Source organism: Oncorhynchus mykiss, chromosome 14, assembly GCF_057628025.1.
Source record: "Oncorhynchus mykiss isolate SJ-2025 chromosome 14, ASM5762802v1, whole genome shotgun sequence".
Classification (NCBI taxonomy): domain Eukaryota; kingdom Metazoa; phylum Chordata; class Actinopteri; order Salmoniformes; family Salmonidae; genus Oncorhynchus; species Oncorhynchus mykiss.
The window spans coordinates 27,756,753-27,773,008 of NC_143035.1; the positions used below are offsets into that span (position 1 = coordinate 27,756,753).

General features: G+C 46.7%; 1 protein-coding gene across 3 annotated transcripts in view; it reads right to left on the reverse strand.

The window, feature by feature from the left end:
• LOC110489034 (MORC family CW-type zinc finger protein 3) overlaps positions 1-16,256 on the reverse strand; it is a 25,783-nt gene continuing 9,527 nt past the window's right edge. The window contains exons 7-16 of one of the 3 annotated variants that reach the window (XM_090198675.1): positions 16,047-16,175; positions 15,719-15,838; positions 15,376-15,479; positions 15,100-15,243; positions 14,834-14,950; positions 11,581-11,658; positions 9,017-9,328; positions 2,863-3,385; positions 2,474-2,643; positions 1-2,358 (exon numbers count right to left, since the gene is read on the reverse strand). In XM_090198675.1, the coding sequence (XP_090054801.1) occupies positions 2,199-2,358; positions 2,474-2,643; positions 2,863-3,385; positions 9,017-9,328; positions 11,581-11,658; positions 14,834-14,950; positions 15,100-15,243; positions 15,376-15,479; positions 15,719-15,838; positions 16,047-16,175 (1,857 nt within the window). In that variant the 3' untranslated portion in view covers positions 1-2,198. Of the gene's footprint in view, positions 2,359-2,473; positions 2,644-2,862; positions 3,389-9,016; positions 9,329-11,580; positions 11,659-13,379; positions 14,245-14,833; positions 14,951-15,099; positions 15,244-15,375; positions 15,480-15,718; positions 15,839-16,046; positions 16,176-16,256 lie in introns of those variants that run through there. The other 2 variants (XM_090198674.1, XM_090198676.1) reach the window with 2 other exon arrangements.

The window sequence follows — 16,256 nt, forward strand, 5'->3', positions numbered from 1 at the left end:
TCTGATTGATTTTCTTTAAACAAGATATCCAAGCAAAGAAACAGTAACCATTGTAACGACAGGGCTGGTTAAGTTCAGGCTTACAGTATTTTGAATTTTTCATGGCACATTCAGATATTAAAATGACAAAATAATTAAACGTATTAAAAACAACATCAATGATGAAACACAAACAGTAACATGCTTCTCTCACACAAGCCATGGTCTCTGAATGACACAAGGATAATTGAAGCAGAGACCGCTGGTTACCAATATGGATCCTTCCCATATGGTGAAGGTAAAACTTACAGCATAGCAAGCTGATCGGAGGACAGTATTACAACTTTTCAACAACATCTTACACTCAGTGAGTACAGTATAACACATCTGAACTGTGGCAGGGTCAATTGGAGATAAAGTATTTACAATGTGACAGTCAGTAGGGCTATTGGAGGGTCATCCGTTACAATGTAAGTCAGTGTGTGGATAATGTGCTGTGGACATTGCACCATAGACAGGGGTTCCAGGTTGGTATGAGCAAAGAAACAACATGTTCCCTACAGTACAGTCCGTGGCCAAAAGTTTTGAGAATTACAAATATTAATTCAAAGTCTGCTGCCTCAGTGTCTTTAGATATTTTTGTCAGATGTTACTATGGAATACTGAAGTATAATTACAAACGTAAGTCTCATAAGTGTCAAATACTTTTATTGACAATTACATGAATTTGATGCAAAGAGTCAATATTTGCAGTGTTGACCCTTCTTTTTCAAGACCTCTGCAATCTGCCCTGGCATGCTGTCAATTAACTTCTGGGCCACATCCTGACTGATGGCAGCCCATTCTTGCATAATCAATGCATAATCACCCGCCTCTTGAGGATTGACCACAAGTTCTCAATGGGATTAAGTTCTGGGGAGTTTCCTGGCCACGGACCAAAAATATCTATGTTTTGCTCCCCGAGCCACTTAGTTATCACTTTTGCCTTATGGCAAGGTGCTCCATCATGCTGGAAAAGGCATTGTTCATCACCAAACTGTTCTTGGATGGTTGGGAGAAGTTGCTCTCGGGGGGTGTGTTGGTACCATTCTTTATTCATGGCTGTGTTCTTAGGCAAAATTGTGGTAACACTTGGCTGAGATGCAACCCCACACATGAATGTCTCAGGATGCTTTATTGTTGGCATGACACAGGACTGATGGTAGCGCTCACCTTGTCTTCTCCAGACAAGCTTTTTTTCTGGATGCCCCAAACAATCGGAAAAGGGATTCATCAGAGAAAATGACTTTACCCCAGTCTTCAGCAGTCAAATCCCTGTACCTTTTGCAGAATATCAGTCTGTCCCTGATGTTTTTCCTGAAGAGAAGTGGCTTCTTTGCTGCCCTTCTTGATACCAGGCCATCCTCCAAAAGTCTTTGCCTCACTGTGCGTACAGATGCACTCACACCTGCCTGCTGCCATTCCTGAGCAAGCTCTGTCCTGGTGGTGCCCCGATCCCGCAGCTGAATCAACTTTAGGAGACGGACCTGGTGCTTGCTGGACTTTCTTGGGCGCCCTTCACAACAATTGAACCGCTCTCCTTGAAGTTCTTGATGATCAGATAAATGGTTGATTTAGGTGCAATCTTACTGGCAGCAATATCCTTGCCTGTGAAGCCCTTTTTGTGCAAAGAAATTATGACGGCATGTGTTTCCTTGCAGGTTACCATGGTTGACAGAGGAAGAACAACTCACACCTGTGTTAACAAGAGAGTCACTGACATGATGTCAGCTGGTCCTTTTCTGGCAGGGCTGAAATGCAGTGGAAATGTTTTGGGGGGGGATTCAGTTCATTTGCATGTCAAAGAAAGACTTTGCAATTAATTGCAATTCATCTGATCACTCTTCATAACATTCTGGAGTATATGCAAATTGCCATCATACAAACTGATGCAGCAGACTTTGTGAAAATAAATATGTGTGTCATTCTCAACTTTTGGCCACAACTGTAGACTGGTGAGAATAAGTACTAATGCAGAGTGAGTTTCTAGCGGTCAGAGAGTGAGTTTCTAGAGGTCAGAGAGTGAGATTCTAGAGGTCAGAGAGTGAGATTCTAGAGGTCAGAGAGTGAGATTCTAGAGGTCAGAGAGTGAGTTTCTAGAGCACTGAGAGTGGGTTCTAGAGCACTGAGAGTGGGTTCTAGAGCACTGAGAGTGGGTTCTAGAGCACTGAGAGTGGGTTCTAGAGTGGAGACAGTGAGTTGGCATCTATGATCTGCTGCAGGATGCTGTCTACGTCTGGCGTGTCCAGGCTGATGCCCTGCAGGTCCAGGTGGGGCAGGATGGCTGACAGCAGAGCCACCACGTTCCCTCGGATTTTGTGGAGATTCTCCAGCACAATGCTGGGGAATACAGAGAGTAGAAAGTTAAAGAGAATACAAAGCTAGAGAGCCGATGGATTGTGTGTGTATTTCTGTCTTTCTGTGTGTGTTTCTGTCTCTATGTGGGTAAACACACCGGGAGCTCTGGTCCCTGGTTACTGGGCTGTCAGTCTGTCTCAGCCTGCTCTGGGGGTCAGCCTTCTCCCTCCTCAGTCTGCCCAGCTCAGGCTGTTCTCTCTGGGGCTGGATGCCATCCACAACCAGCCCTGGAACCCCAGGGCCACTGGGGGACGCGGAGCTCTCACACTGTAGAGAAACGAGAGGGAATGGGATAGAGTTCTCTATAAAAGTTTAAATTCAGAAAAATGTACAGCTAGAATACAAGTTTAAACCAATAAGAAGGCTTGGAAATAACAATTTTTATAATGTTCTTCATGTATCCTAATGGGGAGAGTACGTCTTTTGATTTCCCTAATCTTGTAAAACAATCAGACCTTTAGGAAATTCACAGTTAAACCTACTTACCTCCATTTGGTCCAGTTTGGTTACCATGGCCACCGGTGTCTCCACCCCCACCCCAGCAGCTGCCTTATCCCCAGAGGGAGCCTCTGTCATCACCACGTTGTCTGGCGTCGCTGGGAGTGCAGTGGACCCCAGTATCCTCCTCAGCCTCTGAGCCTCCTTCTCCAGTCCAGCCAGTCTCTGGACCAGGGCTCCCCTGTCTGACCCAGCCCCCTCAAGGGTCAGAGCCCGTGGCCAGGGGCCCTCCGGACGACTTAGGGGGGACACCACCACCGTCTGGGCTGAGGGGAGGGAGGGAGGCCAGGCAAGGCTGGAGCTGGGCTGGGAAGGGCCTACTCTGGTGGCCCCCAGTAGTGCCTTCTCCCCCTTGGTCTTCTCTGTCTGCCCAGTCAGTGTCTGTGGTTCATTGACGTCTTTCCCAGGCTTTTGCACCTCTTGGACCTCGTCAGCGAATGGGTGTGGCTCCGCCCATGGTTGCGGTCTCTTGTCCATGTCCCTGGGCGGCCATATTGACTTACGCTTGTTTCTGCTGAGAGAAAGAGAGACTGAGTGTGTGTTTGTATCTATCTATATTTGTTGTGTATGTGTGTGTGTGTGTGTGTATGTATTTGTACAGGTAACTGCCAAAATAAAGGAGACACTTCAATAAATTAGTGATACAATTTATATTGAAAGCAAGTGCTTCCACAAATGTATGTTTCCTGTGTTAATTAAGCAATTAACATCCCATCATGCTTAGGGTCATGTATAAAAATGCCCAGTTGCCCATTATGTTGACTACCACGGCTAGAAGAGATCTCAGTGACTTTGAAAGAGGAGTCTCAACGGAGCATAGGCCGTTTAAAGGAAGTGTGTGTGTTTTTCAGTCACCAGATCTCAACCCAAATGAACACATATGGAAGATTCTGGAGTAGCTGTTACGGTGCGTGAATGAGGACCCAAAAGCGAATGAACTTAAACAGAGCTTCTTTAATAACCAAACATAGGTAGGCTCAGATGGACCGGCAGATTCCGACAGGACAGGACAAGGTTACAGCAAACATGACGATAGTCTGGTTCAGGCATGAAACACAACAAACAAGAATCCGACAAAGACAGGAGCAGAAACAGAGAGAGATATAGGGACCTAATCAGAGGGAAAAAGGGAACAGGTGGGAAAAGGGGTGAATGAGGTAGTCAGAGAAGACAAGGAACAGCTGGGGGAAAGAGGGACAGAAACGGTAACCTAGTACGACCAGCAGAGGGAGACAGGGTGAAGAGAAACAGGAACAGGACACAACATGACAATACATGACAGTACCCCCCCACTCACCGAGCGCCTCCTGGCGCACTCGAGGAGGAAACCTGGCGGCAACGGAGGAAATCCTCGATCAGCGCACGGTCCAGCACGTCCCGAGAGGGAACCCAACTCCTCTCCTCAGGACCGTACCCCTCCCAATCTACGAGGTACTGGTGACCACGGCCCCGAGGACGCATGTCCAAAATCCTACGGACCCTGTAGATGGGTGCGCCCTCGACAAGGATGGGGGGGGGGGGGGGGAGGGAAGACGAGCGGGGGCGCGAAGAACGGGCTTGATACAGGAGACATGGAAGACCGGGTGGACGCGACGAAGGTATCGCGGAAGAAGAAGTCGAACTGCGACAGGATTAATGACCCGAGAAATACGGAACGGACCAATGAACCGCGGGGTCAACTTGCGAGAAGCCGTCTTAAGGGGAAGGTTCTGAGTGGAGAGCCAAACTCTCTGACCGCGACAATATCTAGGACTCTTAGTTCTACGCTTATTAGCAGCCCTCACAGTCTGCGTCCTATAACGGCAAAGTGCAGACCTGACCCTCTTCCAGGTGCGCTCGCAACGTTGGACAAAAGCCTGAGCGGAGGGGACGCTGGACTCGGCGAACTGAGATGAGAACAGCGGAGGCTGGTACCCGAGGCTACTCTGAAAAGGAGATAGCCCGGTCGCAGACGAAGGAAGCGAGTTGTGGGCGTATTCTGCCCAGGGGAGCTGTTCTGACCAAGACGCAAGGTTGCGAAAAGAAAGACTGCGTAAGATGCGACCAATAGTCTGATTGGCCCGTTCTGCTTGACCGTTAGACTGGGGGTGAAAGCCGGAAGAGAGACTGACGGAAGCCCCAATCAAACGGCAAAACTCCCTCCAAAATTGAGACGTGAATTGCGGACCTCTGTCCGAAACGACGTCTGACGGAAGGCCATGAATTCTGAAAACATTCTCGATGATGATTTGTGCCGTCTCTTTAGCAGAAGGAAGCTTAGCAAGGGGAATGAAATGAGCCGCCTTAGAGAACCTATCGACAACCGTAAGAATAACAGTCTTCCCCGCTGACGAAGGCAGTCCGGTGACAAAATCTAAGGCGATGTGAGACCACGGTCGAGAGGGAATGGGAAGCGGCCTGAGACGGCCGGCAGGAGGGGAGTTACCGGACTTAGTCTGCGCGCAGACCGAACAAGCAGCCACGAAACGACGCGTGTCATGCTCCCGGGTGGGCCACCAAAAACGCTGGCGAATGGAAGCAAGCGTACCCCGAACGCCAGGGTGGCCGGCTAACTTGGCAGAGTGAGCCCACTGAAGAACGGCCAGACGAGTAGGAACGGGAACGAAAAGAAGGTTCCTAGGACAAGCGCGCGGCGACGGAGTGTGAGTGAGCGCTTGCTTTACCTGCCTCTCAATTCCCCAGACAGTCAACCCGACAACACGCCCCTCAGGGAGAATCCCCTCGGGGTCAGTGGAGGCTACTGAAGAACTGAAGAGACGAGATAAAGCATCAGGCTTGGTGTTCTTAGAGCCCGGACGATAAGAAATCACGAACTCGAAACGAGCGAAAAACAGCGCCCAACGCGCCTGACGCGCATTAAGTCGTTTGGCAGAACGGATGTACTCAAGGTTCCTATGGTCAGTCCAAACGACAAAAGGAACGGTCGCCCCCTCCAACCACTGTCGCCATTCGCCTAGGGCTAACCGGATGGCGAGCAGTTCGCGGTTTCCCACATCATAGTTACGTTCCGACGGCGACAGGCGATGAGAAAAATACGCGCATGGGTGGACCTTGTCGTCAGAGAGGGAGCGCTGAGAAAGAATGGCTCCCACGCCCACCTCTGACGCGTCAACCTCGACAACGAACTGTCTAGAGACGTCAGGTGTAACAAGGATAGGAGCGGATGTAAAACGATTCTTTAGGAGATCAAAAGCTCCCTGGGCGGAAACGGACCACTTAAAGCACGTCTTGACAGAAGTAAGGGCTGTGAGAGGAGCTGCCACCTGACCGAAATTACGGATGAAACGACGATAGAAGTTCGCGAAGCCGAGAAAGCGCTGCAGCTCGACGCGTGACTTAGGGACGGGCCAATCAATGACAGCTTGGACCTTAGCGGGATCCATCTTAATGCCTTCAGCGGAAATAACAGAACCGAGAAATGTGACGGAGGAGGCATGAAAAGTGCACTTCTCAGCCTTCACAAAAAGACAATTCTCTAAAAGGCGCTGGAGGACACGTCGAACGTGCTGAACATGAATCTGGAGTGACGGTGAAAAAATCAGGATATCGTCAAGGTAAACGAAAACAAAGATGTTCAGCATGTCTCTCAGGACATCATTGACTAATGCCTGAAAGACAGCTGGAGCGTTAGCGAGGCCGAAAGGAAGAACCCGGTATTCAAAGTGCCCTAACGGAGTGTTAAACGCCGTCTTCCACTCGTCCCCCTCCCTGATGCGCACGAGATGGTAAGCGTTACGAAGGTCCAACTTAGTGAAAAACCTGGCTCCCTGCAGGATCTCGAAGGCTGAAGACATAAGAGGGAGCGGATAACGATTCTTCACTGTTATGTCATTCAGCCCTCGATAATCTATGCAGGGGCGCAGAGACCCGTCCTTCTTCTTGACAAAAAAAAACCCCGCTCCGGCGGGAGAGGAGGAGGGGACTATGGTACCGGCGTCAAGAGCTACAGACAAATAATCTTCGAGAGCCTTACGTTCGGGAGCCGACAGAGAGTATAGTCTACCCCGGGGGGGAGTGGTTCCCGGAAGGAGATCAATACTACAATCATACGACCGGTGTGGAGGAAGAGAGGTGGCCCTGGACCGACTGAACACCGTGCGCAGATCGTGATATTCCTCCGGCACCCCTGTCAAATCACCAGGCTCCTCCTGTGAAGAAGAGACAGAGGAAACAGGAGGGATAGCAGACATTAAACATTTCACATGACAAGAGACGTTCCAGGAGAGGATAGAATTACTAGACCAATTAATGGAAGGATTATGACAAACTAGCCAGGGATGGCCCAAAACAACAGGTGTAAAAGGTGAACGAAAAATTAAAAAAGAAATGGTTTCGCTATGATTACCAGAAACAGTCAGGGTTAAAGGTAGCGTCTCACGCTGAATCCTGGGGAGAGGACTACCATCCAGGGCGAACAAGGCCGTGGGCTCCCTTAACTGTCTGAGAGGAATGTTATGTTCCCGAGCCCAGGTCTCGTCCATAAAACAGCCCTCCGCCCCAGAGTCTATTAAGGCACTGCAGGAAGCTGACGAACCGGTCCAGCGTAGATGGACCGACAAGGTAGTGCAGGATCTTGAAGGAGAGACAGGAGTAGTAGCGCTCACCAGTAGCCCTCCGCTTACTGATGAGCTCTGGCTTTTACTGGACATGAAGTGACAAAATGACCAGCAGAACCGCAATAGAGACAGAGGCGGTTGGTGATTCTCCGTTCCCTCTCCTTAGTCGAGATGCGGATACCTCCCAGCTGCATAGGCTCAGCACCCGAGCCGGCAGAGGAAGATGGTAGTGATGCGGAGAGGGGGGCAACGGAGAACGCGAGCTCCTTTCCACGAGCTCGGTGACGAAGATCAACCCGTCGCTCAATGCGAATAGCGAGTTCAATCAAGGAATCCACGCTGGAAGGAACCTCCCGGGAGAGAATCTCATCCTTTACCTCTGCGCGGAGACCCTCCAGAAAACGAGCGAGCAAAGCCGGCTCGTTCCAGCCACTGGAGGCAGCAAGAGTGCGAAACTCAATAGAGTAGTCTGTTATGGATCGATTACCTTGACATAGGGAAGACAGGACCCTGGAAGCCTCCTCCCCAAAAACAGATCGATCAAAAACCCGTATCATCTCCTCCTTAAAGTCCTGATACTGGTTAGTACACTCAGCCCTTGCCTCCCAGATTGCCGTGCCCCACTCACGAGCCCGTCCAATAAGGAGAGATATGACGTAGGCGACACGAGCAGTGCTCCTGGAGTAAGTGTTGGGCTGGAGAGAAAACACAATATCACACTGGGTGAGGAACGAGCGGCATTCAGTGGGCTCCCCAGAGTAACACGGCGGGTTATTGATTCTGGGCTCCGGAGATTCGAAAGCCCTGGAAGTGGCCGGTGGATCGAGGCGGAGATGGTGAACCTGTTCTGTGAGGTTGGAGACTTGGGTGGCCAGGGTCTCAACGGCATGTCGAGCAGCAGACAATTCCTGCTCGTGTCTGCCTAGCATCGCTCCCTGGATCTCGACGGCTGAGTAGAGAGGATCCGAAGTCGCTGGGTCCATTCTTGGTCGGATTCTTCTGTTACGGTGCGTGAATGAGGACCCAAAAGCGAATGAACTTAAACAGAGCTTCTTTAATAACCAAACATAGGTAGGCTCAGATGGACCGGCAGATTCCGACAGGACAGGACAAGGTTACAGCAAACATGACGATAGTCTGGTTCAGGCATGAAACACAACAAACAAGAATCCGACAAAGACAGGAGCAGAAACAGAGAGAGATATAGGGACCTAATCAGAGGGAAAAAGGGAACAAGTGGGAAAAGGGGTGAATGAGGTAGTCAGAGAAGACAAGGAACAGCTGGGGGAAAGAGGGACAGAAACGGTAACCTAGTACGACCAGCAGAGGGAGACAGGGTGAAGAGAAACAGGAACAGGACACAACATGACAATACATGACAGTAGCGACTGAGATGTTTTTCACCACCATCAACCAAACACCAAATAATGGAACTTCTTGTGGAAGAATGACATCACATCCCTCCAATAGAGTTCCAGATACTAGTAGAATCTATGCCACGGTGCATTGAAGGTGTTCTGGCTTGTGGTGGTCCAACACCCTATTAAGACACTTTATTTTGGTATTTCCATTATTTTGGCAGTTACCTGTATGTGCGTTTGCATGCGCGTGTGGGTGCGCATGTGTCTGACCCAGACATGGACTGTGCCATGTTGTCCTCCTCATCCTCCAAAGTGGCCACCAGTGTATCCACTGTCTTATTCAGCTCACTGTCCTCAGTCTCCTCTGTGAGCAGAGAAAGGGGGGCATCAGGGGGTAGGGGGCGGAGGAGGACCGGCTCAGATAGAGGGAGGGGTGTATCAGGGGGTAGGGGGCGGAGGAGGACCGGTTCAGACAGGCCTTGGGGGAGGACATGGTGCTTCCGCGGACGGCCTCGTTTTCTGACCAGGCCTTGGTCCCTTTTTAGACACAGAGTGGAAACAGAAGTGAATGGAACAACCAATCTACAGGGCTGAGTACAGTATAGATAAGCATAGTAGAGTAGGCCTAAAGTCTGTTATAAATATAAGGAAAAAATTCAACTGAAGGAGGAAGTCAGGTCTGCTCTGACACTGTGGTTTTGACCACACCGGATCTCTCACACTTATGCTGAGAATAACAATGTAAAACTCAGACGGCAAACCACAAACTGACATGCACACAGAGTGCAAATACATGACATTGAATGCACACATGCGTAGCCACTAGCCACACACACAAGCACACCCATACATCAAACAAAGTGTCAGTGCAGACGTTAACTGGCTGTGCATCTGGAGTTGAAGGATGGAGTGAAGAGGAGGGTGGAAAGAGAGAGGAGGGTGGAAAGAGAGAGGAGGGTGGAAAGAGAGAGGAGGGTGGAAAGAGAGAGGAGGGTGGAAAGAGAGAGGGTGGAAAAGAGAGTAGGGTGGAAGAGAGAGTAAGGTGGAAAAGAGAGTAGGGTGGGGCTGGGCGATAATGGCCAAAATAAGGCCAAAGTATGACGGTATTTTATGTTTTGATTAATAAAAGTTCTACATTTGCTTTATGAGTAGTGCGTGACCCTAGGGTGGCAACACATATATTCAGAATTATTTCAATGGGTCTTTCTCCTTTCTGATTGGTTTATACTGTTCAATTCAACATCAACCTAATTGTTATTATTTCCTGCATTTCCATCAATTTCAGCATTTCCTGCACTCATTTGGGATAATTTCCACACTGCCACGATATGGGCAAAAATACTAGGCCTTATTTTTAACCAAATGTTGCAATTGCAATTTAGATCAAAACACTTGGGTGAACTTTTGGAATCATGGAAATAGAATGATTTTTATAATTCTATAGTTCGAATATAAATAATAGTGGGCACTTTGAATCCAGTGTAGTTTGACATGACTACGAATGAAAATGGCATGGACGAGTTATTGTGACAGGGTAGGAACCAAGGTGATGTTCAGTGTTTCCTAGGGGACCCTATAATCTTTGGCTACCTTAAATCTTTTTTCATATAGCCAACATATTCATGCTTCGCCTATTCCTCTTTGATTTAGAAGATACTTTTGCACAAACAACATGCTGATTTAAGCCTCCACCAGTACTGGTATCAGGCTGTATTAGCTAGCTACGTTTGCTCTGACTCAGAACTTTTATTTGCTAGTTAGCTAGCCAGCTAACTAGAAGATTAGCATTAGTGGCGAACACAATTCAGCTTAACTTGTTAAGAAAATACAAACTACCTGTTTGCAGATGTAAGAAACACAAACTAATATTGTATTATAGAACGCTTGTGGATTTCTATTAAGATCAAAGTGGAAACAACATCGTTGTCATCAACATTGTTGCATGTGCTGTATTGACCATGCAGACTGAACGAAAATGTCTCGTGGTCAAGCAACAACAAATGCGCTCCTTGAGTGACAGGGGGAGGCACTAGGTCTGTGTGGAAAGCGGCATGAAGAGAGGGAGGGAGAGGGATGACTAAAGTAGCAGAGTAAACTATAAAAATGGACGTTACACACCGCGTATCACATTTAACAAACCAAACATTAAAATGAGAGTAGAGGAAAGAGTAGAGGTGAGAGTAAGGTAGGGTAGAGGAGAGAGTAGGGGCGGGTGGACATGAGAGTAGGGTGAAGGAGAGAGTAGGGTGAAGGAGAGAGTAGGTTAGACATGAGAGTAGGGTGAAGGAGGGAGTCGGGGCGGGTGGACATGAGAGTAGGGTGAAGGAGAGAGTAGGGACGGGTGGACTTGAGTAGGGTGAAGGAGAGTAGGTTAGACATGAGAGTAGGGTGAAGGAGAGAGTAGGGGCGGGTGGACATGAGAGTAGGGTGAAGGAGAGAGTAGGGTAGGGTGGACATGAGAGTAGGGTGAAGGAGAGAGTAGGTTAGGGTGGACATGAGAGTAGGGTGAAGGAAAGAGTAGGGTGAAGGAGAGAGTAGGTTAGGGTGGACATGAGAGTAGGGTGAAGGAGAGAGTAGGTTAGGGTGGACATGAGAGTAGGGTGAAGGAAAGAGTAGGTTAGGGTGGACATGAGAGTAGGGTGAAGGAAAGAGTAGGGTGAAGGAGAGAGTAGGTTAGGGTGGACATGAGAGTAGGGTGAAGGAGAGAGTAGGTTAGGATGGACATGAGAGTAGGGTGAAGGAAAGAGTAGGGTAAAGGAGAGAGTAGGGGCGGGTGGTGGAATATTTACTTCTTGTAGGTCTTCTTCAGGTAGCTTGGCGTTAACTCTGCTTCACTCTGCTCGGCTTCCTCTGGCAAAGAGCAGCTCCTGAAATACACACCACAGGTCAGGTAACGAAGTACAGTTGATGAGAACAAAGACCACCTCACATGCAAACACACTCATGAAAACTTGAACGCATGCACACTCATTGACTCCATTTCTCTGTCTCTCTGTCTCTCACCCCATCTCCCTCCCTCTCACCCCTGTCTCAGTCTGTGTCAATTCAATTAAATGTTTTTTTTTTGGCATGGGAAACATACAGTGTAGAGGTCAACCGATTAATCGGAATGGCCGATTAATTAGGGCCTATTTGAAGTTTTCACAACAATCGGAAATCTGTATTTTTGGGCGCCGATTTGCTGATCTTTTTTTTTTTATGGTTGATTTTTTTTTTAATATATCTTTATTTAACTAGGCAAGTCAGTTAAGAACACATTCTTATTTTCAATGACGGCCTAGGAACGGTGGGTTAACTGCCTTGTTCTGGGGCAGAACGACAGATTTTCACCTTGTCAGCTCGGGGGACCCAATCTTGCAACTTTACAATTAACTAGACAAACGCAATAACGACCTGCCTCTCTCTCGTTGCACTCCACAAGGAGACTGCCTGTTATGCGAATGCAGTAAGCCAAGGTAAGTTTCTAAGTAGCATTAAATTTATCTTATAACAAATCAATCATAATCACTAGTTAACTACACATGGTTGATGATATTACTAGATATTATCTATCGTGTCCTGCGTTGCATATAATCTGACTGAGCATACAAGTATCTGACTGAGCAGGGGTAGGCAGAAGCAGGCGCGTAAACATTCATTCAAACAGCACTTTCGTGCGTTTTGCCAGCAGCTCTTCGTTGTGCATCAAGCATTGCGCTGTTTATGACTTCAAGCCTATCAACTCCCGAGATGAGGCTGGTGTAACCGAAGTGAAATGGCTAGCTAGTTAGCGCACGCTAACTAGAGGGACGGAAGCTATACTGTTACACTGGCAATAAAGTGCATATAAGAACATCCAATAGTCAAAGGTTAATGAAATACAAATGGTAAAGAGGGAAATAGTCCTATAATTCCTATAATAAATACAACCTAAAACTTCTTACCTGGGAATATTGAAGACTCATGTTAAAAGGAACCAGCAGCTTTCATACGTTCTCATGTTCTGAGCAAGGAACTTAAACGTTAGCTTTCTTACATGGCACATATTGCACTTTTACGTTCTTCTCCAACACCTTGTTTTTGCATTATTTAAACCAAATTGAACATGTTTCATTATTTATTTGAGGCTAAATTGATTTTATTGATGTATTATATTAATAAGTGTTCATTCAGTATTGTTGTAATTGTCATTATTACAAAATCAATTATTATTATATTTTTTTTTTTTAAATAGGCCGATTAATCGATATCGGCTTTTTTGGTCCTCCAATAATCGGTATCGGCGTTGAAAAATCATAATCGGTCGACCTCTAATACAGTGCATTTGGAAAGTATTCAGACCCCTTGATTTTTCCCACATTGTTACATTACAGCCTTATTCTAATGGGTAAAATAAATAGAAATCCTCATCAATCTACACACAATACCCAAAATGACAAAGAGAAAAAGGTTTTCAAAAATGTTTGCTAATTTATTAACAATAATAATAAAAAATGATATATCACACTTAATAAGTATTCAGACCCTTTACTCAGGACTGTGTTGAAGCACCTTTGGCAGCGATTACAGTATTGAGTCTCCTTGGGTATGATACTACAAGCTTGCGCACCTGTATTTGGGGAGTTTCTCCCACTCTGCTCTGCAGATCCTCTCAAGCTCTGTCAGGTTGGATTGGGAGCGTTGCTGCACAGCTATTTTCAGGTCACTCCAGAGATGTTCAATCGGGTTCAAGTCCGGGCTTTGGCTGGGCCACTCAAGGACATTCAGATACTTGATTCCTGTGTTGTCTTGGCTGTGTGCTTAGGGTCATTGTCCTGTTGGAAGGTGAACCTTCACCCCAGTCTGTGGTCGTGAGCACTCTGTAGCAGGTTTTCATCAAGGATTGCTCTGTACCTTGCTCTGTTCATCTTTGCCTCGATCCTGACTAGTCTCCCAATCCCTGCTGCTGAAAAACATCCCCACAGCATGATACTGCCACCACCATACTTCACTGTAGGGATGGTGCCAGGTTTCCTTCAGACGTGACGCTTGGCATTCAGGCTGAAGAGTTCAATCTTGGTTTCATCAGACCAGAGAATCTTGTTTCTCATGGTCAGAGTCTTTTTGGAAAAAAAACAAGCGGGCTGTGTGCCTTTGTGCCTTTTACTGAGGAGTGGCGTCCGTCTGGCAAAGGGTCTGAATACTTATGGAAATAAGGAATTCAATCAAAAAAAAGTTCAAACATTTCTAAAAACCTGTTTAAAAAAAGAAAATAATAATAATAATAATATGTATTTGTCAAATGCGCAGAATACAACAAGTCATTATGAGGTATTGTCTGTAGATTGCTGAGGGATTACATTTTTTAAATCCATTTTAGAATAAGGCTGTAATGTAACAAAATGTGGAAAAAGTCAAGGGGTCTGAATACTTTCCGAAGACACTATGTTCAAGAGGGTGGGGCTCAAGCTCCATCCCTGTCTCACCCCCTGGCTCTGTGGAAAGAAATGTGTTTTTTTTTTGCAAATTTTAACCACTTACTTGTTGTAAGTAACACCATCAATTTGTATAGCAGACCCCCATGGCAAATTTAGTCAAAAGCTTTTTTGAAATCAACAGAAGACTTTGCCTTTGTTTTTTGTCAATTAGGGTATAGAGGGTGTAAACATGGTCTGTCCTATGGTAATTTGTTTCAAAAACTATTTGACATTTGCTCAGTACATTGTTTTCACTGAGGAAATGTTCAAGTCTGCTGTTAATGATAATGCAGAGTATTTTCCCAAGGTTGCTGTTGAAGCATATCCCACGGTAGTCATTGGGGTCAAATTTGTCTCCACTTTTGTGGATTGGGGTGATCAGTCCTTGGTTCCAAATACTGGGGATGGTGCTAGAGATGAGGATGATGTTAAAGAGTTTAAGTATAGCCAATTTGAATTTGTGGTCTGTTTATTTTATCATTTCATTTAGGATACCATCAACCATCAGCCTTTTTGGGTTGGAGGGTTTGTATTTTGTCCTGTAGTTCATTCAATGTAATTGGAGAATGCAGTGGGTTCTGTCTGTCCGTCCGTCCGTCTGTCGTACCTGAGCATGGTGTTGGGGTTCTGGCTGCAGTTCCAGTGTTCAGGGGTAGAGCTGTAGTGGCCTTCTGGGACACGCCTCCACTTCAGACAGTCCTCACACTGCAGCCACACTGGACTCCTACACACATGTACAAACACGGCACATTTTGTTATAGGCACACAAGTTAAAACACACACTTTTAATTTCCTCTTTCTTAACCACACGCCACCCATGTTAGCCCTGTACTTGCACTGTGATGTCCAAGACATGTTGACCTAAAAACTCACTCCTCCCCCTCATCCTCCTCCTCATCTGAATCTTCCTCTTCATTCCTCTTTTCTGCTGCCAGGAACTCTCGTTCTCTCGCCTTTTTCTCCATCATCTCATTCCAGTAGTCGTTGAGCTTCAGCCCCAGGGACGACAGGGTCAGCCTGTTTCAAACCACACAAATACAGTGAGGAGGTTCCCATCCAGAACTTAAAATAGCATGTCAATCTGACAATCAGCTCTTCTGATTCATGATAATACTGACTAATTTATGTGTATGAGTATGTGCATTTTACCTGTACTCTTTGGTGTATTCAAAGTCTTGCTTGTTGTGAGCCGGCTTCAGGAAGTTGCACTCAATGACACCAATAACCCCGACCCCTGCCCTCTGACCTGATGACTGAAGGATAGAGGGAGGGAAAAAAGACGAGCGAAATATAGGTCAAGGAAAAGTAGAGGGAGAGGTGGGGAGAAAGTGCGGTAAATATAGACGGAGTGAGATGTAGAAAGAGGGAGAGAGGGAAGATAGGAGCACACTATTGTCTATAACTATTAAATCAAACCCTCATGCAATCTCTCACATATCTTGTTCGTTATTGACAGATAAACTCAACATTACAGTCTTTAATTCATCTGTACCTTGATCTGGTAGCCAACCTTCTCATATGACTTGATGAGGCGGTTCTTGTGGTACATCATGATGCCATAGTGGTCTTTGTTTTTGCGGTTGAACCCAAAGGTGACCTTAACCCGGTCTTTCTGATAGAAACGGTTAAGGTTAAGTTTAATGGGCGTACGCCAAGACTGAAGCCTGTACAAGTGACCACAGTACTTTGCATCGTTAATATTTAAGCTAATTAAGTTAGGTTAAATTAAGTTATATTACTTACAGGAGACTGATAAACACAATAATTGTTTTTGGATAGAAATGAATGGACAAACAGATTCTAGTTCTACAGAAGGATACATTGAATTGGGGTTTATAAACGTCATTCTCGATCTGTGACAGGCTCTTGGCAACCAGCTTGGTCTGAACCTTCTTCTGTCGCAGGATGATCTGAGTCCGAGGCTTCAGGTACAAGATGCTGAGGTAGGCCTGTGAGAGTGATAGAGGCACTGCATCTCAGTGCTAGAGGCGTCACTACAGACCCTGGTTTGATTCCAGGCTGTATCACAA